Source organism: Hydractinia symbiolongicarpus, chromosome 10 (genome assembly GCF_029227915.1).
Source record: "Hydractinia symbiolongicarpus strain clone_291-10 chromosome 10, HSymV2.1, whole genome shotgun sequence".
Classification (NCBI taxonomy): Eukaryota; Metazoa; Cnidaria; class Hydrozoa; order Anthoathecata; family Hydractiniidae; genus Hydractinia; species Hydractinia symbiolongicarpus.
Genome location: NC_079884.1, coordinates 20,404,626 through 20,430,481, shown reverse-complemented (window position 1 = coordinate 20,430,481; position 25,856 = coordinate 20,404,626). Strand labels below are relative to the sequence as shown.

Genomic DNA, 25,856 nt, shown 5'->3' with positions numbered 1-25,856 from the left:
ACATTCATCGGTAACATTCCCTGAAATATAAAAAAGGTTGGCCAGCTGTTTTTGCTATTATGACGGGGTAACAACAAATGGTAATCTGTGTTTTTATTATAGCTTAATTTTGGAAAGTTATTTTTTGAAAAATTTATTACACCGGAAACACCATGATTTGTGTGCACTTTAACTGATTTACTACATGCTATAGAACTGTACTACGACATACTATACTAAAGCGCTTTATCTGAATGTGTGGCACAGTTGACGGTTCTTATTAATCACACATCCAGGAATTTAACGCCAAACATTTACTTGTGGCTTGACCCGGCGTTTTAACAGAGTGTATCCTGTGTTTTGTTAACCAAAGCAGCAATACAGCTTTGTTTGGAAAGTTTATTTAGCTTAAACGCATGTGCAACACGGTTTACCTGTACTAAGCGCTCAGTTCAATGTCAGTTAATTTGTTAACGTTTATTGAACCCTATTTCACAAAATATGATGGAGTAACAAAGGGTTGTAAATTGTGTTATTATTTCGGCTAATGTTGCAGTAGAGTTATATTTTCAAAAATACATTACAGCTGAAACGCTATAATGCCGCGCGCGCTTTACTCCATTCACGACATGCTGCATACCTGTACTAAAGCGCTCCACCTGATCGTGAGGCACAGTTTACGGCTCTGTTAAGTTTAACGCCAGGTCACATATTTACTTGTGGCTAAACCCGGCGTTTCGACGTCGTCTCCCGGCTATTATCTCTTTAATAATAGCCGTATTTTGTGTGTGTGTCCGCGAAATTTTATTACTATTGTTGGGGGGCTGGGAAACAGGACACATGGAAGAACAAATATTTTGTATTTATATATATTTTGTATATTTTACTAATTCTTGAATGGAAAAATCCTGTATAAATATTCGTTATAAATAAATAAATAAAAAGTGCATGGTCACTCTTTCTTGAATGTTCAAAGACAGTATGAAGTGCATAGTCACTCATGTTTGAATGTTTAAAGACATAAAATGCTTGGTCACTCGTTCTTGAATGTTTGAAGACATGAAGTGCATGGTCACTCTTTCTTGAAGGTTTTCTCACACACAGTGTATATTAGTATTTCTTCTTGAGTTCAAAGACACGAAACAAATAGACCATTTTGTTATGTCTAATATCGGAAGCAAGAATTCTTAAGTCTACTTGAAATTCAGTGTTAAACCCAGTTTGGTCTTTCCACAACAGTTGTTTACTCTCTCCAAAATACCAAAAAACAAAACAAGAATAAGAGGTAAATTATTTTCCGCGTGAACGTCTTTCCACTACTGTTTACTCTCCCCCCAGAAATCAAAATAAAAAAAGAATGAGAGGCAAATTGTTTTCCGCGAGAACGTCTTTTCACTACTGTTTACTCTCTCCAACATACCAAAAACCAAAACAAGAATGAGAGGTAAATTATTTTCCGCGTGGACGTAACATATATGGCATAATTATAAGAACATTTAAGATTTATATTTCGTAAGTTTGGACATTCACTCATGTGAACACTGCGCTCTACGTCAGGAGCATTGAGATGAACATCATGTCTGTGGTCACACCATCCATCTGTGTCACTTCTCAATGTTTCTTTTCTCTTATACCATTCTGCACATTCTTTGTTCACGTATCTCGTATAATTATCCAAAACAAGTAACATTATGTTGGTGCCGATGATATCCTCTACAAACATACTCGCGGACACACATGGAGCATTCACTGCAGTTGCGAGAGAGTCTAAAGAGGAGTATTGCCTGCTACATAGAATACACACTAATGTTTGCGTGGTAGTTTATTATCAAAATATTTTACACTTTGAGAAAAGTGGAACTAATTTTTTATTCAAGTTTAGATATGTCAGCACTTTTTCAAAAAAAAATTAAAATCAACGAAATTGTTGATAGCAGAATTTTTAAAGTGAAGCAGAGAACCTAACAAAAATGATAACTATCCTAAATTTATCACTTAAGCTGTTGGAAGTGAACAACAAAAAGTGCACGCCTAACTGAATCAAACTTCAAACCACTAGCAATGTTGACAAGTTTAAAATACATACACGCACACAATTGCTGGAGAAACTTCAAAAAGAATACAAGGAAGAAAGCAGATATGATAAAAACACATTAAGGCATGCTCTAATGTGAAATAAAACTCACAATTTCTTTTGTCAGTTCTTTCCAACACGCTGTGATGTTTCAAACATACATATTCGTTTCGGAACAGATTGATACCAATAGATTTGTTAACCGTTTTAACCTAAATCAATGAAAAGTTTAATGAAGTATGCCTGTAGGCCTGGTAATTAGGTTGGCCAAGAGTGAGTAAATGATGATAAAGAAAATTTCAAAAACAGCAAGAGTTGTATTTAAGTTCCATACGAAACAAGAAACAACTGAACAACAACTGACCAACAGTAGAGTCTTAAAAAGAGACACCGAGCTTCGGCCAAAATTTTGTGTTTTTTGTCAAAAAATAGTATTTTTATCATTTTGGTGTTTATATTAAGCTTTCAAAATTCCTAGGAGCAACAATTCGATTTACAATAAGTAGAGAATAATTTTAACTACTTTCTGATATAAGCAATATTTTTGGGTACAATAAAAAAACCGTTGGTTTTGGATTGAATTGGAAATAATCGATCATATAAGAATACCGAGCTTTTTACCTGAATAAACCACACTAGAGGGCGTCAACACCAGAGGGCGTCAACACCACAGGGCGTCAACACCACAGTTGGTAGACTGCAGTATTAAATGCCAAAAGAAGTAAAAGAAGAAAATAATCCAGGCTCACCATCGGTATTGAGTCGGAAATTTTACATATGGCTTGAAAATCTTTTTTTTCTTTTTGCTTAAATATATTATATTTCTTTATGAGCAGTTCCATAATTGTGCTTTCGTCGTCCATCAGTTTAATGTTTTCGGCTGCTTCACCAAGCGGATGGTACACTATGTAGCCATGATCATCAATAAGAAAACATCTGCAAAAAAAAATTTGTTAACACATCGATACAAAAGTACAAGTTTACGGTATTTCAGGCGTTCAAATCTTTTATGTTGGTAGGTAAGACAAACCATTACGTTGCGCTGTAAAATATACAGCAACACTTACATTTTGAATTCAATTTATTTTTCAACTCAATTTTGCTAATTGGATGCAAAAAGGACCCAAATAATTAAAAAAAATGTCCACTTAAAAGCTTCAAGGACATGCGAGTTCCTTCCTTAAGAAGCTAAGGACATTCCTTCCTTACGAAGCTAAAGAAGGAATTCGAAGGAGGTGAAGGTGAGAAGTTTTGTCTTACATTTAAGGTTATTAATTTTTTTAATTTTCAAGCGCTTTTATGTAGAAAGCACAAAAAAAAGTCTGATGAAATTAAAATTCACGTAGCTATCTGTTACATCTCAGTCTAGATTCGTAAGAAGGAAAAGTATTAGAAAATTTCGTGAATAGAATAATTTTAGCCAATTTGACGAAAATTTGCGAAAGTTGATTTCTTGAGAAATCACGATTATTTTCACCTCTTCTAGTATCCTAATTGAGAACATGGTAACTTGGTGTGTAAAAATTTATTTCAGCTGTACCTAGACTAGTGTAGACTGTTTGTTCACTTGGTAATAATATTTACAGAAGGGTAATCTCGACTTTGCTTATCAGCTGCTAGGGTTGGCTTTATTAAAGTTCTATAATCTCGTTCTACAAATCAACAATTTTACTGCTGGCTTAAGAAGATTATTGATTGTTGATGACATCTATTTTTTCAAAAAAGTTGTGAACGACTTTTTTTAGTTACTTAATTACTTCATGTAACAGGCAAACAAGGAAGCAGAAAATAGCAAACCGGGGATGGCGGATTTCCGTGAATTTTTCCATTAAGAAAATAAAAACGATCAGGGTGTGTTTTTGTAGGACGCGTTCGTAAATTAATTCTGCCCATCTCAAATTAGTTGCTCCATTGCTTCATGAATGATTGATAGAAAAAAACTTACTTTGTGGTGCAGTTTCTCAAGTGAGCCTCACAACCCTTCCAACAGGATGATTCAGCACTATGTGAAGACATAACCGTCGTCATTAACGTATGGAAATTATTGTATAATATGTCAGCAGCCACCACACTTTCAATAAACATTGATGAACATCTTCGTTGAATTTCAAACTCTCTGCAAAAACTTGAAGCACAGTCGCTAGACCTTAAACAGAAAAATTATTTTTGTGAAACTGTTGTTGTGCTATCGTTGCAGAGGTTGAAAAAAAAATCTCTCTACAACATTAGTAGTGCAACATCTCTTGTTTTGTTTTTGTTGTACAGTGTTTCCAATAAAGCCGTAACGATGATTGTTGTGCAACACTTGTCCAAATAAATAGGTTATTGAAAACCATGTTTGACAATTACCCTCAAACCTTAGACCACGGATCAAGTCTACGGTCTATTTACGGGCAAAAGAAAGAAGATGAATTGGACCAGTTAACATTATCCAACATGGTCCATTTAAGACTTTTTTAGCCCGAAATGGCAACTTAAGTTTTATAAAGGCAATTATGTTTTTAACAAAAAGGCTCTTTTCAAAAACGTGTGCGTATTCTAAGGCTTAAGTCATAAATAAATGAGACTAAGGACTTATCGCATGGAGAGGCAGGACGTTTGCCGGGATCCCGACCTCATCAATAATGTACTAAAAATCATTTTGGGCTTACTTGGAAAAATTTTTCCCTAGACAATTTCTTCCTGTCCCAGCTAATTGATACCCCGGCTCACGCAGTACGTTTTTTTCCATATAAACACACTCTCCATATAAACACACTCTTCTGAGATGAACGAGATACCTTTTGCATATTTAAATAAAAGGAAAAACCAACCCGAGACACTTTCTTCCATATAAAGGCGGGACAAAAATCATCCCGGCAAATGTCACGAGCCGGCACATTTCGCCAGCCAGCACACGTCGCGAGCCAGCACACGTCGCGACACGCCTCCTATATAAACAGCTCGTAAGTAATAAGCATGTCCATACCCTTCGCAAGCACATCCATTTGCATTACTTTCAATAGAACATTCGTTTTTTGATGGAATAGCAAGTGCTGGTAAAATAGCGGAGGAGATCTTTACAACAGACTGATTGTTTTGTTTTGTTTTCGTGACAATGATAACAGATGGGTTGTTGACACTCGCTTCATACCAATTTTCACTATAACAAAATGTGAGTTACCGTTTATTATCACCCTTAATCTGTCCAGTTAATTTTTGCGTCTCGTAGGAAATGAAACGTTTTTAAAATATCCTTTTCTGAAAAATAAACAAAAAGTTAAAGCACAAATAGTTTCGTCACTTTTGCCGGACGAAGATTTCTCATTTTAATTATTTTTGATTCGACCGTTTACTACAATTAATATTTATTTGTCAAAGAATGAAATCAAAGAATATTTTTATCAGGAAGAGCAAAAAAATGAAAGTATTCACTTTTTGTTAGGTTTTAGAAGCTATATCAACACATTCGTCGGAAAAAATTATGCGTTGGGGAATAAATCAGTGAAAGAAAAATTGGTCAAAAAAATATCCTACCATAACGAAATTTCGCAAGTTCTATTTGTGCGAGATTGAATTTAGCACTACGGCAAAAGCATATTCCAGGGGATTTTTTTAATTTGTAAAAGAAAAATAATATTGTAGAAGGGCGAAACTTTCTATTTGTAAAAACATTCACATTTAATTAAAAGATATATAGGCGCCAAAAAAATCATCGACACATTATTGCAACCTTCTCGACCTATCGGCAGTAATTCATACTTAGCTACCTCGTGTCTTTGTGAAGAGCGACAGATTTGAATCCTGGAAAAGACGGGATATGTTTTGTTGAAAACAAACTTCGATTAAGGATTTCCAAGCACGTGCCTTTCCTTAAACGATGAAACAGAAATTACATGTATTAAAAAAGTGTTGCTTCAACGACACAACGATGAGAAAAAAATAATAAAAATACCATGCAACATAATAAATAGTTCACCTATATTTCCCCATTTTGTCTTCCTCTTTGAAAAATCTCAGGGCTACATCCAAAGACGAAGATGTGTTATGACTAAAGTGTTGTTGTGATCCCTGAAAACCACGACAAATCTTAAAATGAATCAAATTTCTCCCTCTCACAGCTACAGATTAATAAGAACGTAAGAAATGCATACACTGCGTATGCTACCCTTGGCAACGAAGAAAAGAAATGAATTCATTAATTGAATTTATTGTTAAAAAATTAAATTATTCCATGCCTGCGTATATTCCTTGGGTTTTGAAATACTTCTATTGAGAATTGTAAAATTCTCAATAGAAGTATTTCATTCGTCGTTTTCATTCATTTCTCAAAATTACTCTCAATCTTGATAATAAGAGGGTAAGATGGCTTTAAAATTATGGTGTTTTCCTCTCAACCTACAATTAGGTTACCAAGAGTATAAATTTTGCCTTGAGTAACCAAAGAGCTATAGACTGAGGGCAAACCCATTTGTATGCATTATTATTTTCAATAACACTGAATATATCATCATTGTTTTTCATAGACTTTTAGACAGAATACTGACGCTGAATCTGGTGACTTCAGCAGTGTAACTTGACATTGTTATTTCTTCAATTTTTCTTGGCGGCCCGTACGCAAGAGCGCTAAGCCAATCACAATGCCTTAAAACCCATATCGCTCACTTACAATATGCAGACGGTTAAAAAACAACAATACTAACCATGACATCGCGTGCATTCTTTTTTTTCAAAACATCGTCGTATATAATGTAATCTCTGTCTGGTATTTTAAACGCAAATGAATAACCAGTATCCGCAATAGGTGCATAAAAAAAATTAGCTGGTTCTGATATCATACGTTTGTTTGCTGACAAGTGAAAGTCATATGCGACTGCATCGAGGATATGCATTGAACCTGATTCACCAGATACCATCTTTAAGATTAGATCTTTGAATTTTTTTGGTTTGCCATTGTTTAGCTCCAAATCAAAGATGGACACATAAGGCATATTTTGCTCAAACTGAAAAAAAAACAATATAGTAATGAGTAAAACTGATGCGTTGGTGTGGACAAACAAATATGATATGCACCCTCGTTACTTTGAATGTTGTTTGATTGGAAGTTTTGCTATTGTAGACAAAGTCTGAGTCACTTTACTTCTTTCTCAAATTCTTTCATGTATAATTCGAACAAACTTTTCCGTGTTCGGATACGAGAAAGTATATTACAGGAAAATGTTTTTCAGGAAGGAAGTTTTTCGTGACTTCGCCACAACAGATTTTTGTGGATGAGTTATTACATATATTTTTTAAAGAGATTAATTTTTGCTTTGTTAAAAATACGTGTCACAAGGACAAAGATATGGTTAATTACTTCTTATTTTCAAGAATATCGCGAATAGTGAAAATTTTCAAAAAAAATTGTCAAAATTTATATACGCGGATACTGTCATTTTTCTCAAAAACAGCTAAATTTGGGAAAATTAGTCTCGCAAAATATTTATTTCGTAAAACTTCCCTACAAAACCTTTCAGCTTACGAACACAACAAAAAACCTACCACGCCAGACTTAGGATCAAGAGCTGGATGAAATATCGCTTGACCATCCTTGTTGATCACAAATGCGTACACGTCACCCCATGTAAAATTTGACAAAATCTTATCAATCTCTGATAACGATAAATCAACTGCTACTACACCTATTGTTCTAAACACAAACATCAACAAATTATAAAAGATCACTTCACATTAACGTATTTCCATGACGAAGGTAACCTTAATTTCAACAAGTACAAAATCAGTTGATCTGATTGAGCAGGCTTGATAGAATCGAGTTCATTTTTATAGGATAAGATAATAATTATTTTGCAAGTCATTCACCGAAACAAAAACAACGATGTGTTTTACGGCACATATATTTCATTTACGTCCGTCCAAATCATTGCCGTAGGCGGGTCGATGCGGAAGGTATTGGGTTCATCTCCAGTGTGAATCTATACTTTCTGCTAATTGTTTAGCTTAAGAGTAGGGTTGATATTTTTTGTGATTGTAAATTCCTTTTGCTTACACCGCTTACAAAACTTAAATGTCTGTTTTCTCAAATGTCTCATTACAGGGCCCTTATTCATGGCGATATAACTAACTGTTTTTTGTGCGCACTAACTTTCGCACATTCGGGCAAAATTACGCGCAAAACATTAAAACGCACGAGAATTCAATACTACAGTTTCTATAAAAAAAACACATCTATAGTTTGTCTCGAACTCCAAATTTTACTGAAAATTAATACACAGGCAATGAACTCTTTCCGCTGCGCGAAAATTAGAAAGAATACGTTATTCTGGCTTTAAAAGTTCTACGAAACACTAGACGCTTTTCAACAAGGTCAAATTGTGACTTTTTATATTTTAGAAATTTCTTAATTTCGTAACACATCAACAATACGTAGGCACCTCGCATCATACGCATGATAGAAATATTTAATTTTTACATAATATCAGTGTCTGTATTCCATACAACATGTTAGTGTACCTAGGCTACATCTTGCATACCATGATTGTATTTTAGGTTGACTAAGTAAGAAACTAAGTAAAGAACAGGGATTTTTGTTTTCTTAGAGCACATTCGTCCTTTGGCTTTTCACCCCACTGCACCCGTCGACGGTTCCTTTCTTACATTACGGTAAAAACACATAAATCATTCAAACTTGCTTATATGCCACACAAGTTGGTTAACAGTCAGCAAATAGTTCCAAATGTGCTACCGCCAGTACAAATATTGACATTGTGCCAGGGTTAGGATTCAAAACTTCAACCTTGTGCTAATAAAACAAAAAAAATGTAGTCGCTGCAAATCGCAGGCAAAACTAATTTAAACGCTTGTCAAGAGTCCTCTTTTCCCACCTTAATGTTCCTTCGGGTTTACCAAAAGATGTTGGTTCCGTTAAAATTTCTTGAACTGCATAAATTCAGCATTAAAAAGTTAAGGGGAATGAAGCTGGTGACAAAATGATAACGGCGTTGACCTCCTTAATAAACAAAATCATGGAGCACAGGACTATCCCTTCTGATTGGGAGTTGTCATACATTGATAACTGTTTCAAAGGAAGAGGGGATGCAACCAAGTGCGGCAATTATAGAGGTTTAAAACTACTGGACAAAGTTTTGAAAGTTGTTGAACGAGTCATTGAAGTCGTCATCAGGAAAGAAGTTGATATCGACAGTATGCAATTTGGCTTTATGCCTGATCGTAGTACAACTGACGCAATTGCTATTCCACGTCAACTACACGAAAAACACTTGAGTAAAAAGAATGATTTGTATTTTGAATTTGTTGACCTAGAGAAGGCATTTGTTTTTGGAGAAACTGTTGAAGAACTAAGTCAAAAACTAGATTTGTGGAAAAATGAGCTTGAAAACAAAGGATTGAGGGTCAATGTCAGAAAGACCAAGGTACTGAGAAGTTGCTACGAAATACCAGGGTAGAAAATATTAAGTGGCCATGTGCCATATGCCTAAAAGGAGTCGGTAGTAACGCGATCTTATGCTCCTAAACGCTGCTTTGGTATTGCTGGCGCGCTACAAGAATCACCTGGGTACAGATGTGGAAAATGCAGTGCTGAAAGGCCCCTGAAATTACCATTATACTCAATGATGAACAACTGGAAAACGTTAATTCTTTTTGTTACCTTGGGAATGTAATTAGTCATTCTGGTGGGTGCTGTGATGCAATTACTGCCAGAATTCGATCAGCTTTGAAGAATTTTAGAGAGTTGTTTCCCATCCTAACAACTAGAGTCCTGTCATTGAAGATGTGTGGGCGCATGTATAATGCTTGCATTAGACGTGTTTTGTTATATGGAAGTTAGACATGGCCGGTCAATGTTGAGGATCTTAGTCGCATTGCAAGCAATGACAATGCTATGTTGAGGTGGAGCGCATCTGTTAGCTTCCCTGTGGAAAGTAGCTTCACTCTGGAAACCCTGTCTGTCTGACAGACAGGGTTTCCACAGTGAAGCTACAGTCACCTTGGTCAATTGGGGAGGTCGTGCAGACCCGCCGACTCCGATGATACGGCCGTGTTTTGAGGTGTGACGAAGGTTGGTGGTCGAAGAAAATTTTGGAATTTGATTTTCCTGGAAAATTCCCGAAAGGACGACTCCGTAAACGATGGCTTGTCTGACAGGGTTTCCACAGTGAAGCTACACAGTCACCTTGGTTTGAAGTCAATTGGGGAGGTCGTGCAGACCCGCCGGCTCCGATGATACGGCCATATTTTGAGGTGTGACGATAATTGGTGGTTGAAGAAAATATTGGAATTTGATGTTCCTGGAAAATTCCCGAAAGGACGACCCCGTAAACGATGGCTTGAAAACGTTCAACGCGATATGAAATCCAAAAACCTCACTGATGATGATGTACAAAACCGTTTGACCTAGAGAAATGCAATACAACCTGGCCGTAGACATGATCGACGTTCTAGCCTTATCAATGGGGAAAACGATAAACCTGGAGTGTGTAAGAGTAAGAATAAAATTTCAAGGTATGTTTTACATTTCGTCAACACAACAATCAAACAAACTCACTGATTATTTGAGTGACTGACCACTGGAATCGTACAAGTGACCATTCTGCCAAAGCCCAAACCATCGAGATAAGGAGCAGACCAAACGATGTTGTTGTCTCTTATTGTATTTATGGTTAAATAGTTGTAGTAATCAAACATTTGAGATAACAAATCGTCCCTAGTTGCAATTTTCTTCATCGCTCCACCATTATCACAAGCCAATTGACCAGCTAGTTTCTCTTCATTGCTGTCAATTAGATAGGTAAAGATGCGAGTCTAAGATATAAAAAAATATTTGACCTATTTTTAGTTTTTTTTAAAATAAACAAAATTTAAATTAAAATAATTGAATTATACCTCAAAAGTACTAATTTTTGCACCTGTATTAATTTTAATGGTACCTTAAACAATTTTTCATCGGTACATTACTTCACGAATTTGACAATAAGCGCGAAAAAATACCCGCGAAAGAAAGGACTTTTAAAAGCATTTGTACATACTAAGTTTGTGCCAGATTCATTACGTTACCAAATTTCATATATAAGTTAAATAAGTTTCCAAGATAAAGTGCAATAAATCAAGTTTCTTTCACTCTTTTTAACAAACTTAATATTACAAACTTTCAAAGTAAGTTCTACAAGCAATCCTTACTTCTCCAGATAGCTTCTTCTGTCTTTTTACTTCATTGAAAACTTTTGACCATTTATATTGACATTGTTTGCCAGGAACAAAGTTTCCAGTTCTAGCATACTGACCTTGATTACAGCGTACATCTTCTCCGTCATTGTCATGCCCATCAGTAGTAAAAATAATGATTGACTGGCAGCCCTGTCTTTTTCGGATCATATTGAATGCCTTACGAAAAGCTAACCTACAAAAAGATCATGTTCGATCCAACCTTATATTCTTGACATTTTAAATAATCTTAAAAATCAAAATAGTTTTAAAAATCTGATGTAAGAACCTTGTCTTAAACGTTAAAATGGAAATTCTTTCCTAAAATAAAATACTTTATAATTAGAATACGTTGTCCCCCCCTCTAAAGAAGAAAATATTTTGACTAAGTCACAGTAGTGAAAATGTTTTGTAAACTGAATTTTGAAATATGTTATGTTCTTAAGTGTTTCACACGTTTGTGTAAGGCTGAAATCAAAATCTAAACAGTACGTTTAGAAATTAGAGAATTGACAAACAAATTGTCTCAAATTCTTATGACTTATGTCTTAAGCATTAAAACGATCAACGAGAACAAGCTTTATATGAAAAAACAACAACAAATTATAAAAAGTCTTACATAATGTCAGTCCACTGTATAATACACATAAAAACACGGGAACGCATAAGTTTCGCTACTAAAATTACAAATGGAACACAAATCTCATATTTCTTCCTTTTAACTTCTTTTAACTTTTAATATTGTATATATGTTCCTTATTTATCTTTTTCTTATTCCTTCATTTCTTTGGTGACACACTGTCCTTACAAAATGAATCAAAATCACAAACACGACAACAATATATCATCTACACACCTAACTTCACTGGTACCTCCAGGTTTTATCTGGTCCAAGCCTTTTAAATAATCTTCTCTGTTTTTGGAATCTGCCCTAACCAGCGCATCTTTGTTACAACCAACAACTTCACCATCATAAATATATTCATGCCAACTGCAAAAATATTGGTGAAATTTTTAATTCTTAGTTCCCATCACTATTTTTTCCTTTTTCTGACTTTATAAAAAAATATCCCTTCTTTCTTTTTGATCAAACTGTAACAAACAGCGAAAAATTCCAGCTTCCAAAGCATAGTTAATTGTACCAACTATTGGATTCAGTTAACTTAGTTACTACTTCAGAAAGAAAAGAAACAATTAAGAAGAAATGAAAAACACAAGTCGATTATCTGTCAATGCAGGGTGTGTTATTAAATTATCATTATTAAATCAATATTCCAAACTATTTAAAAGCCTCGTTTCATGTTAAATATTTTAACTGATTGTAGCAAATAAAAACATGCCAAATTTATAGTGACAAAATGAACATATGTTTTCAATAATTATTATTTTGTCACAATAAATTCCGCACATCAACAGAAGATAACTTCTTACTTTCCATTCTTATCCCAATGACTTGCTCTACCACATATGATTGTAAAGTGATCATCGTGTGTTAAGGTTTGAAGAATTGTCTTCGTAATATCCTTAGAAAGTTCAAAGCGGCGTCCTAAACATAAACATTTGACTGTGGTAAAGTGGTAAATATAGAAGTTGAAACACTTAATTGACAAGTGCTTAATGTAGATGGTCAATTTGACACTAATTTATGTGCATTTGGTACGAAGCAGTGGTGCTTTTATGACTTCTTATGAATGATTTTACAACTTCTGGGAAAACTACCATTTACAAAATAGTACAGTAACATTGTTTACTCATCAAGACAAAAAAAATCCTCATCAGTATAAAAACTGTTGTTACTTTCTCATAGTAAACACGGTTAGGATTTTATGTTTTTAGGTTTATTTGTCAATCATAAATCAACTTATTACCTTTCATCGAGGTGCTACAATCCAATATTACTACCACATCTTTTGGTCCTGATATAGCAGAAACATACCATGGGCGAATTCGTGGATCGAAATCAAGAGAGAAGCCAATAAAATTTCTTTCCCATTCAAAACCAGGATAGACACGATACACACCAAGATGGGAAGCAAAATACTGCCATCTAAAAAAGGACCAAAGCAATGATTTGGTCCTTTTTTCTTTTTTATGGTTTTTTTTAAAAAATGTCAATATGGCTTTGCAAAGTAAAAAATTCAAAGAAAATGAGTGGAAACGTTTTGTGGCACTGCTAACTAAGTTAACAGCATTTAGTTACGCAAGAACGAAATAAGAAAACAATATGTAAAAGAATCAATTTCATTTTTAATAATATTTTATGAATTCCTAGCTTGTCCGAATACAAACACCTTTTGACCAAGAAATAGATTTAGAAATAGGTTAAGATTTTTTATGTAAATTATGTAAAACAACAACTTATAAACATTAACATTCCAAAAAGTTAAATTTGATATGCTGCTTAACAAACCCACAACATAGTGCTTGAAAATGGCTATTCTTCAAGAATATTTCTATCTAGGGTGGTTTTAAGAGCAGCTAGGCATAATAGCATCTAAAAATTGTCCCAATTTATATCAATTTATCAATTTTAAAAGAAAAAGACGCAAGAATTTTTCTTTTTTACTAATCTATCAGAAGTTATCCTAAAATACAACTTAATGTGAAAATGTCACAAATGGGTGTTGTATTGTCAAAATTGATCTAACCAAATCGATTTAACTCCTACAGCATTTTCTCAGGACACCAATCTATTTTACTCAGACTACAAGTTGCACAACTACCATAAGGAAAAACATTATTGCAAAATTATTTTCATGGAATTATTTTGTGATTTTAGACCCTAGCAAAATTAATTTTTAGACCTTAGCAAAAATAAGTTTAAGAACAAATTGAAATAATAAATTCCGCAAAAAGTGAACTAAAAGCGAATTAATCACAAAAATAAGTTAAATTCTTAATAATTATGAGTAAAAAAGGTACTTTGCCTAATTCTTTTTTCCACCTATATATTCAAAATATTTATTTAACAAACCTTGCCATCATCTTCTTTAGATTTCGTAAATAAGCATTCAAAACGCAATTTTTTTTTTTCATTTTTCGAAAATAAGTACCCAAAAAAATTTCCTAATAATTCTTAATATTTATGAAAATGAAAAGGAAGGTAAACTAGTAGAACAGACAATAACTGAAGCAGGTCGTCTCTGTTTTAAATTATCTATTTAATAAATGAAAACAGAACTCACAAAATTCCAGATTCTTCTTTATGTTTCTTAAACTGTTTGTCTAAACCAGCAGCCCAAATAACTGTCGCTATAGTTTCATTATTAGAACGATCAACTTGATTGGGTAATTTAACAAAACTTTGATTGAAGTTAACTGGTTGACCAAACAATCTAATAAAATCAAAGTTTGGTTAAAATGTGGAACGGGGAAAGTAAATTCCCTTAAGGAATGAACTTTTAACTAGGATTTCCCCACCTTTTTTCTTACAAAAATTTTATTACATGAAACCAATACATAATACTTTACTATATTTTTATTGAAGCTTATAACAACAGACAGCTTTCTTTGAGTCTGAATAGGGCCAGAATTCACCGGTGAAACACAAAATACTTCGACTTTTAAAACTTGAATTATAACGTCACCTGTTTGGGAGACATGCAAATGAGAAACATAGATCTATTATTTTTAAATCTTTAAAACAAAATATACACACACATGTAGAACTATTGAACTTTAGTGTCATGTGCATATATTCTGTTTTGTTTATTTTAAGGCAAAATAACATCTTGTCTATATAAGATATCAGAATATCTTTTGTTCAACACAGTAAAATATATCACTGTTATAATTATTGTTTGTGCATAGCTATTTTCAGCAGATATTCAAATCACTTCTGTACTTACGAGCTGTAGGAAAGGTGCTCTTTCTGGTTGGAATCTGTGTCAATAAAATATTTCTTTGGAAGAAGATGTAGTTCAGTTGTCTTGTTTAAAAGATCTGCATAATAACTAGATGTTTGTGTAAAACCTTGATAGAGCCTTTTCACTTCTGAAGCTAGGTTCTACAAAAGAATATGTCATACATAATATGCTTTATTATAAGAACCAGGAAAATCTAATCCGACTGTACTTATTTTATAGCCTTTTTAGCCTGATTTGTTTTTAACACAATTTGAGAGGCTGTTATTATTTGGATCTTTCTTTTGGCACAATCTGAGGCACGTGTTCTGATAAAAAAGTGTGTATTTTTTTATTAAACAACATAATTTCAACGCAGTCATGCGCATTAATCTAGTGAGCCAATAAATTTAAATTTATTGTTGAAAACAGTGGACCTGCTTCATCCACCTGCTTTAAAAAAATGAAGAAAACAAAAAAAGCAAAATATACCTTATTTGTACTGATTTTTTATGTGTATTATCACACAGCAAAAGAATCAAAATTATTTTAGGCTACAACACAGTTGTTTTGACTCCCCTTCCTCATATTTAGCTTTTTTATATTTGAGTTTTTAATTCTTTTTTCACCTTTTAAAGGGCATAAGGCACACTATACTGAAAAGTTCCTTCAGTCTTGGAGAGCCAGCTATACAGCTTATTAAAACCGAAATAAAGTGATGTCACCTTTACTATACTTTCTCTATCTTTAAAAAATGCAGACAATCTTGCAGATGCTTGTTTTAACATTGAACCACCATTTTGTTTTTTCTGAGCATAATTCAAATTGTCAAATGTATCTTGAACATTTGACTTATTTAACCCGTTATCCACAACAGAATGGAGTAAAAGTTCTATTTGACTGGACCAAGTCCTGACATGAGACTGTTGTATTTCTAGTGATGCATTTTCACATAAAAAAACTATGAGCAAGATGCAGCCAGTACCATACTTCATTGCCATCTGAAGATATTCTATAATAAAACAACATGTGATTACAAATTTATACTTTTCAATAGTGGAATATATATAGAATATATATAAAGAAAGGCTGTTTAAGGTGTTGCTGGATACCCAACAGTTATATTTTAAGACAAGGCATTTTAAGTTACTTCAAGAATTGTACAAAACATCATATATTGCATTGTTTTCTACTACATATAACCTTATTTGGTCCGGTAGTGAGTTGGAAGTGGATTCCTTTTGGCTATGCTAAATGGTTATGATACTTACTGAGTTTATAATTTTATCTATTAGTTCCCTGTAGGTCAAATATTTAGGTCCCATACCACCCAGAGCTTTAGATATTGGCTTAAAACTACACTAAATTACTCAAAACTACACTAAAAAATCTCTATGAACTCCTTTTATTCTGGAAAGTAAATAACTTTAGCTAGGATTATCTTTAGGACTTGCAACTTATAAAACAACTTTATTGGTAAATGTTTTTGTTGGGTTGACTCATATAAAGTTGAAGAAGGAAAAGAAAAAGTTTGTTGTCTTATATTTTCCTTTTATTATTTTCCTGTCAGAAATTTATATCATTTATTAAGATAAGTATTCTATGAATTATTAAGCTTTCCAACGATAAAAAATATGACAAAAATAGAAAGTTGGAATTTCATGTATCTTTTACCTATACAGTTTTTAAAAGCTTTTCTCTGCAGGTGACATGAAATAAAGACTGCTGATAATAAAATTCGCATATCTATTATATAAGTATATAGCAGGTAGGGAAAATTTATTGTTAATCGTCTTTCAAAAAAAAACTTTAAAAAAAAAATCCAAAGTTCACAAATTTTGAAAATAGTTTATTTGCTGAACAACAACTTTGACTCTTTTCACAGAAAAATCTGCAGGCTGATAGAAGTTACTTATCCTCAACCTATTATGCAAAAGCATCATTTTAATTTTCCATCTATGAATTACATCCTGCAAGCAATGTTTACTACAGGGACGAGTGTGCATATTTATTTTGTTCTCACTACAAAATCAAAACACATCACACACAAAAAGTGGTTTATATTAGTTATATTGTGGGATAAAAATATGTCTGCTTGCAGTCACTGCTGTTTCTTATTTTTATGTTTGTTACATCCAAGCAATATTTTGATTTCGAAAGTGAAAGCGATTTTAAGCAAGATTGTGAAATCATGAAGTTATGGCTCTAGCTAGCTAATTTTCCTGACACAAAAATATAAAAAACAAAGTAAGATTTAGACTTTTCAAAATATTACCCACCCATAGAAAAATCTTCGCGTATCTTCTGAATAAAAATACATCTTTTCCAACAGTTGAATGTCTCGAGCAGCTGCTGTGGATCTTTCTTTTTCTTCAGTTTTCAAGAAATGGATTGAGAGAGAATCTCCTCCGCAGTACTTATAGCTATGAATCCAGGGCCAAGACAATGGAACGTAGGACCCATATTTAAAGTATATTTACTATAACTTTAATTCACACTACTTGCATAATAAAACATTAATTAAAAGCAACTTTTCTACATCAATTTTCCCGCCAAAAATATACACGCTTTTTTTTAAAGAAACCTGGCGAAGGGCCTAGTTCTAAAAGTTTCTTATATGTAGGCTGAAATTCCATATTTCCAAAAGTTTCTTATTTAGTTTCAGTATAATAAGGGTTTTATATCAAATAAATAGCTAGTTCTAAAAGTTTTTTAAGTTTTGGACTAGTTGGTTTTAAAATAAAAAAATAAAGCATTTTTCGTTTCAAAGTCTCACCCTAGTGATGATTGTAAGATCTTCTTTAATTAATTGTAAGAATTAGTTAAAAACAAGTTTCTTATTTCAGAAATAGACATATGTAGAAGTAAAAGTTTCTTAATTTTTGAAGATTCTACATGTAGGTTTCTTATAAACATGCTTCTTAGAAAAAAAAGTGTATACTTTAAAAAGGAGAATCATACCTCGTGCTCCAAGGAATTCCTGGATTGAGAATGAAAAATCGAAAAAGTAATAACTCTGGCTTGAAAACGAATTTTTACACTTGCTCGTAAATAGCTTTGAGCTTGATGGTAGATCTTAATTTCAAGTTTGCCCTAAATTCGTTTCGCACATTTCGTTTCAAGTTTGCCCTAAACTCGTTTCGCACAATGCTTTTGTATAAGAAACCTTAATTAAGAAAAAATAATTTTTGAACAATGTTCGGCAGTTTTTGTTATAGTATCGTTTTTAAATTACTTTTGCGTGAGTAAACTATTCAAAATCAATTTTCGTTTAAACGTGTTATTCTTTTGAAACAGAAAGAGCTGCAAACCTCTAGTGTCCAAACCAACAATGTATACCAAGTGTCTTCTTTCATACCGCCATTAAGACATTCACCGCAGCAAATCGTTTTGATATTACTATGCTCTACCCTGATCGTTTAAATTTATTTGCTAGAGCAGTGTTTTAAAAAAAGCAAATACGAGCATTTTGCTTCTGGGAATATCCACTTGATGAATTTTCCACTACATGGCAATTTATTTCACAAAAAAGAGAATGCACATAATAAGAAACACGATGCGATGAAAAAAAATAAATAATTATAACTTGTATTGCATAATTATGGCAAAAAATATTTTGAGTTAAATGGCGGTATATCAAAATTGGCTAAATATGTTAGGAATTAATGATAAAATTAACAAATCTAATAACAGTAAAGGTTAGTACAAAAGCGTAGCAACCATAAAGTAATTTTTGTTTTTCATACATATAATTTTGGAAGGCTGAGCGTAAGTGACATTTTTTTAGGAATATTTTCAATAATTCCTTGTTGTCTTTATGATATTATTATTATTTGTTTATTTATTTATTTATTTTATTTTTTGCGGGGGTGGGATGTGGTACTGCTCACAAAGGTCTGTTTTGAATAATTTATCGGAGCAAAATACACCAACCTGAATTATCTGCATCAACACATCTCCATTTTAACAAAATGTACTTTTGTGGAGGTAATATTTACGGGGATATATTGTGGTAATGAACTTGCGCAACCATGGTGGCTTTAATCTGGCATAACTAAAGTTTTAGCAAATTCTCTTCAAACTTTATTCCACGCTAAATTTTGTCCGAATAAGGTAAATAAAATCTACTTTTTATTTTACTATTTTTGTTTACATATTTTATAATTTGTGAAGTCCTATTGTATTGCTGGTGGAGAGTTGAATCTCATCAAGACTTTCTTATCTGATAGGAAAATCAAGGTAGTTCTTGATGGTAATTATTTGAACTGGTGTTCAATTACGTTTAGTGTACCACAAGTTCTGCTCTTAGCCCTATTTTTTGTTAATTTTCATTAATAATATTTCTTATAATATTCTTAGCAAACCTGTCATATATTTTCAGATGGTCCTACAATCTACTTTTACTAGGAAAAGAGAAACGATACTTTTTAATCTTTGCCTCGTTGTTGAGTGGGGGTTAGTGTCATTCAATGCTTTAAAAATAAAGCTTGTACCGCTTCAGAAGATCTTTCCTTTCATCTGTCCATCTGTAGCAAAACTGTATTTACATAAACTCGACTGCTCGGCCTTTCTTTCACGACAACTTCTCTTGGAATATTAATCAAATCCAAACTACACAATCTGCTGCGACGAAGGTCGATCTCTCTCTCTCTCTCTCTCTTCCTAATACGGCGCTTTCTATTGCCTAAAAATGTACTTTTGATTTATAACGCTACAACTTGTTCATGTCTTGAATATTGCTCTGGCTCTACCAGGGTAGAGCGTTCGCTTCCAGTTCGGGAGGTCTTGGTTTCAAACCTTGGTCAAGTTATGCTGAAGACTATAAATGTGTGAATTTTTTCTTCTTAGAGTTCAGCATGAGAATAGGGTTGATATCTTAGGCGGTTGTATAGCTGAGCGATTGCTGTGCTTGAATGACTTTCGTAGGTCAAATGAGTGCTTTAAATGCACTAGTAAGGAACCTAGGAATACAGGAACCTCGTTGATAGCAGTATTGAAGGGAACTGAGGAAGCTTTCCTGGGTAAACGATATCAAAATTAATGAATAAATAAATCATAGATCTTTCTTCACTCTCTTCTCCCATCATAAAAATTCTCTCTGTTTTAAGTACTTTAATAGGAACTGTTCCGAGAAATTATAAGAACTGACAACTTCACAATTGTTAAAAGAAATTTTATTTATCCAGCTTCTTTCTATGTGGTTGTTTGTAGAATTCTCTGTCATATGGTTGCTCTAATCGGAATATGAGCTAATGCCAACCACTATTCCTTTTATAACTTTAGGTTCTGCTTTATCTGGTCTTATTTTTATTGTTGGCTATTAGTGGCTGTATGCATTACAGAACGCGACATTTTTAAGATAAAAAGCAAATTTCAAAAAAAGCTCTATCCTATAACATCAATGCCTCTAGCCATTTATGAAACATTGGTCGATTTTTTTGAGGACCAAACATCGCACTTTAATCACTAATTTCAATATTTAGGCTCTTTACCGAAATGGCAAACAGAATCACTTTGTCCATGCTCCACTGTTGGAAAACTGCCGAAGCTTATCTTTTGCACAAGTGCAGGACAGCGTAAGAGTGTTAAAAATGCTTCAGTCATGCCTCCATTACAAAACAATCCAGACGTCAACAAATCTTAGTATAGGTTTAGATTTTGAGATAACATAGCCTAAGTCCTATGTCCATATCCTTTACAAAACCAGCTTTTATAGCTTTTAGGTTAATCTGAACAGGTTGAAACAGAAAATTTTATTAACTAGTTAGAAATCTTCATTTTCCGATTCGCTCTGGAAGTTGAATTTAACATAATATTGTAAAATAAATGTAGCTACTAGGGTAGTCCTCAGTTTTTTCCTGGAAACGGTTTTGAAAAAACACTCAAAGAGCAGCAACTAAATTAAAAACCAGAGATGTGCAAACAAACAATTCAAACTGAGATAAAACCGGAAAGAAATTTAAACAAATCATTTTTGTTGTTGATAATGATGATATCAACATTATCATCAGCATTATCAACTACCGCTAAATAGAAAAAAAATTAATTTTAGAGCCAATCAAATTAGTATCGAAATAAAAGCTAGAAACGTACTACACCCTTTCCATAAAAAATTTGTGGTAAAAAAATGCAATCTTGCCAAAAGAACGGGTGATGGAAAAGAGATATGCACGTGTCACTTTGGCTCCTCTGCAATGCAGCAACGCACTTGAAAAAACGTGTATGAAGCTAGCTTGAGAAATAAATTTACGAGGAAGCGTGACAACAGATCCGCTGCTATAGTCTATCGGCATCTTTTTCAATACGGATTATAATTAAAAATCAAGTTGAGCCAATTAATTAATTATACAGCAATCATTTAACATCTTTAAAAAAAAGATGACGAAAATGTAGACTTTGTAAAACAGAACTTTTTGACATAATCCAAAACAACAAGTGAGTGTAAAATGTTTAAATATGTTGATTAACTCTTCTGTCAAATGTGTCTTGTTTTGTTTTTTTGATAGTGATGTTCAAATCATGTTGGGAAAAGTTTATTTTAAGTCTCGTAAGCCGAATTCTATAGCTGCTAGTATGACCGTATTACGCCTATTTCCAACTGATTATTGATAACAATTTTCAGCTTAGTGTTAAAATGTGAACAATATATTAGCTGCGATAAGAAAAATCAAGATGACAAGCGCATAAAACATACATTGCATACACAAAACATATAACAAGGAGAAATGTGAATTATTCTTAAAAAGTGTTTAGTAAACCGAACTGCTATGCCGCTCTTTTAAAACTGCTGAAAGAACGAAAACTGGTAATTTCAGAAGAAGAGAGACACATTGGGTATTTAATGGGCCAATCAATTTAGTGGATGCTGCGATAAATCGATGTGATTGACGTGTTGTATATTGGGTGATTATTGCAAATATGTTGATTCGTGATAACTTACATGGAACGGTTGGTACATTTGATTTGATTATTTGCCCTGTTACATCATGTTTCTATGACAACCGAAGTAAATATTTGTACGCTACATAGAAATAAGAACGAAACAGTGAAAAGCCAAATCACGTGTTTTATTTACAAAAATCCCCTGACTGACTTTTTCTCAAACTTTTGTTTTTTAAGAAATGTTTTTTCACTAACTTAAAATTCACTTAAATGGTGTTTGCAGCGCGGTGTAAAAACATCTGCTATGCTAAATCTAAAAGATTTGAAAATAACGCCAGCAAAGTACTAACCAAAGGCTCAGTGTCAGGTTGTATCCGATGTAGAAGTAGCGCATGTATCCCTCTTGTTGTAACTAACACACCGTAGCTAATCATAAAAAAGTCTAACTATTCTTTGAAAGAGAAAGGGGTTAGAATTAGACGGGTGAAGTAGATGCTGTTTAGGTTATTCCCTCCAACAACTCCTCACGGCCATCTACTACAGTGACATTGTTTATCGATATACCTTTTCTAAAATAGTTAATTTGCACGCTAATTGTTTTTGGAAAAAGTTTGTAATTTTTATAAAAATAGGTCCATGGAAAAAGGAGTTTGTTTTAGTTAATGGCAAGATCAGTAGGAAAGTAAATATTACCAAAGAGGGAAGTTTACCATGCAGTTAATTTGGTAGATGTTTAATTCCCATGACTTTTTACTCGTAGCCCTTGCGCGTCCTTCTCACCCAACAAATCAAATGAGTAAAACTCTTTAAAAGTTCAAGAAACAATTACGTACAATATACAGAAATCATGTTTTTCTCTCAACATCTGAGATATTAACACAAATTAGGTAATCTCTCAATTGGGGGCAAGGTTTGATTGACAAGTGGAATTTTAAAATTATCAAGGAATTATAGGACTAATCTTTCTGGAAATGGTATGTCATATATCCTTAAACCAGATTTCCTTAACATTTATTGCAGCTTACGTATAGAACGTGATCACGATGTTCCGGTCTGCTCAATCTTCTTTGCTACTTCAGTGCTTTTTGTTCTAAAGAACAGAAACAAACGTCCTCCTAACATTATTACAAGAAACTCATATGAACAAATAAAGTACATAAATATAAATTTTCTTCGTATTGGAAGTCTTTCTAAATGCATCGCCTTAGTTATCTTTTTGCGTCAACACATAAATGTTCTTCCCAATCTATCATAATTACCGTTCCTAAACATGCTATATTTAACTAAATATTGAAATACATTATGGTGTAAAATATAAAGAGAAGTTTAAAACACTGTACGCTATAAATATAAAAATCATAAATATAACATAAAACATTGAACATAAACTTTATTTTTTGTGATCAGTTCGAATACATAATTTGAAATAAATATAACTCTGTTTTAAGGGTCTCAAAGCGGGTAAATTGTTTTTTTTGTCGCTTAACGATGCAGGCGACATTATTTCTACTTTTGCAACATTGCGGGCCTTATTATATTAAGGACATTTATACTGGACCTATTTGGTCCAGTATAAATGTCCTGGGTGATGAGGGAGGAGGAGGGGCGGGTGTATATTTAATCACCTCAAATAACTTTTGAAGGGCTTACGCTATTAATTGTTTCTATTTTTCTATAGAGGAAAGACGGGTTTATCTGTACTACATTGGAGATAATGATGAAAAATAACCAGTTCATTGCAATAATATTTACGTACAAAAAGCTCCTATTATTTTTATTTGTATAGTTCTTATTTTTTTAGACTTTAGAATGGACATTGCTCTGGTAATAGCAAATTAGTTTTCTAATAAATTTCGTCATAACAAAATATCATTTTGGAATTCTCGTTTAATGGACAAGTAGTTAACATGCAGCAATATTTGTCAGGACATAGTTCCGACATTTTTCCTTGATTGCTATCTATTTCGGCTAATTTCCAAACAGAACATATTAATTATTGTTTTGATTCTAGGTGTTATCATAACTACGATGTCAAAGATTGCTGATATCAGCATAATATCAGCTAGTTGTGACGCATAAAATGCACGCAGGTCAGTACATTCAAGGAGGTTTTTAAAATGCAGCGATACCTATACGGTCTGAGATGCAGCGATGCTTATACTTTGTGTAGGCGTAATAATGATACTTAGTGAGATTTAGTGATGCTTATACTTAGTGAGATTTAGTGATGCTTATACTTTGTGAGATTTAGTGATGCTTATACTTTGTGAGATTCAGCAATGCTTATACTTTATGAGATTGCTAATATTTGTGCAGACTTAATGATGATATATAGTGGGACTTCAAAATGCTTGTACTTAATATATGTTTGTTATTTTCTATACATTTTGAGATATCAAATAGTATTCTTCTGTTTCCTTTTAAGGTTAAAACGACATACAGTTAAATTAACTATCTTGCAAACTGACAGGTCTATTAAATGTTATGTATACATATTTCTGTATTTACTTATTTACTTTACCTTTCACACGACTAGTCATATCAGTTTAATCGGTTCTTCTTGCAAAAACGTTAACGCGTTTATGACACGCAAAGAATTTTAAAGGATCTGTAGTTCCTCACTTACAAAATTTCGTCTTTTATATAGCAAATCGTCCTGGTAACCAAACTAGTCACCAGAACATTTCACTATCAGAAAGGCGAAATACGTTTATGAGAAGCAAACTAGCTTGGGAACAAGGTTGCATTAGGGTTACTCCTTCCCCATTTTCATAAGATAATCGTCCTATGGTTTCGGGTATCTCTCGAGGCCGTATAAAGCTTGTTGATGGTTTTTTTTTTTATAAAATCGGACTTGGTGCGGAAAAGTTTTGATCGAGGAGCCGTATACCCGTGACGTATTGGCGTTTTCAAATTTTTTGCGTACGTGAAAGAAAATCAAGCAACCAAACGCCCATTATTGTTTAAGAACGCTGCGGTGGTGATGTGCTGCATGGTCTCGTGCTACTAAAATCTCTGTCACGTGACTCTTTACGTCATTGCATGTAGAGCTGACACAGGAAAGTTAGTGCGCGCAAAGATAAAATATTGACATACTTTGTGCAGTGCGAAATATTGAATTGAAAAAACGTAAACAATGCTCCGTCTTTGAGTCAAAAACAGCCATCAAATCCAAACATTAGACAATAACCATAATACATCCATTCGATTGTCTACAAATCGTTTTTACTACTTTTTGTTTTGTTATTAAAAAACTGGTTAATTTTCAAAAGAATTCCTTTTAAAGGCTAATTAGAGCGAAGGCGAGGCCTAATTGCGTATCTTAAAAACTGCACGCAATTTTTACTTAATGCTGTTAATTATTCTAATTACTGTAGAGGGTCCAAGAAGGAGAGTTAAACAGTTTACAAGTGATTATCGCCTGAATAAATAGCTCCCGTAGGGGAGGGCGCAAACTGATTGGTTTATAATGACTCCAATCACAACTCGCGCTTTATGTTAACCTGTATAAAAAAATAATTTTATCAGCTTCGAAGTTGTTATTCTACTTTGAATCGAAATTAAAACAATAATCGAATGCGTAATAAGGAGCCTCCTTCTCAGAGCTTTTTTAGATTCGAAAAAAACAGATAGCGCACTAAGCTTTGCAGTAAGAACACAAATAAATCGTGGAGGGAAAAAGACAATGTTTTTATTTCCAGTAGATAGGAGTTAAATTAGTTTATTGATTCATCACACGTGGATGTAACACCTGTTTAATTAATCATAAGCCTGAACCACGCGACTTTTTTATTCATACTCTCCCATCTTACACAATCGCATCTATAAAATCAGATCGAATTTGTTTGCAGAGTTACCAATTAGATTTCTTAACTCAC

At 33.3% G+C, this 25,856-nt stretch overlaps 1 protein-coding gene across 1 annotated transcript; it reads right to left on the bottom strand.

Annotated features, from left to right (window-relative positions):
- Positions 1–834: 834 nt before the first annotated feature.
- On the bottom strand, positions 835–17,523 carry LOC130612199 (voltage-dependent calcium channel subunit alpha-2/delta-3-like). Its single transcript, XM_057433499.1, has 18 exons — positions 17,376–17,523; positions 15,822–16,108; positions 15,103–15,260; positions 14,440–14,589; positions 13,123–13,301; positions 12,686–12,800; positions 12,111–12,245; positions 11,231–11,450; positions 10,599–10,855; positions 7,574–7,721; positions 6,736–7,035; positions 6,012–6,103; positions 5,803–5,904; positions 5,022–5,195; positions 3,999–4,199; positions 2,803–2,989; positions 2,166–2,265; positions 835–1,746 (listed from the first exon to the last, which is right to left on the bottom strand). The coding sequence occupies exons 1-18, from the start codon at positions 17,377–17,379 to the stop codon at positions 1,382–1,384; spliced, it is 3,174 nt and encodes a 1,057-aa protein (XP_057289482.1). The 5' UTR covers positions 17,380–17,523; the 3' UTR covers positions 835–1,381.
- Between the last annotated feature and the right edge of the window lie 8,333 nt (positions 17,524–25,856).

What these genes read in the sequence shown, in the direction of transcription:
- LOC130612199 (XM_057433499.1), bottom strand. An exon ending in AAAGAAGAATCTGGAATTTT is followed by an intron (nt 13,302 to 14,439) that starts GTGAGTTCTGTT and finishes GTCCTTTTTTAG; the next exon opens with ATGGCAGTATTTTGCTTCCC. An exon ending in TTGATCCTAAGTCTGGCGTG is followed by an intron (nt 7,036 to 7,573) that starts GTAGGTTTTTTG and finishes TTTTTTTTTCAG; the next exon opens with TTTGAGCAAAATATGCCTTA.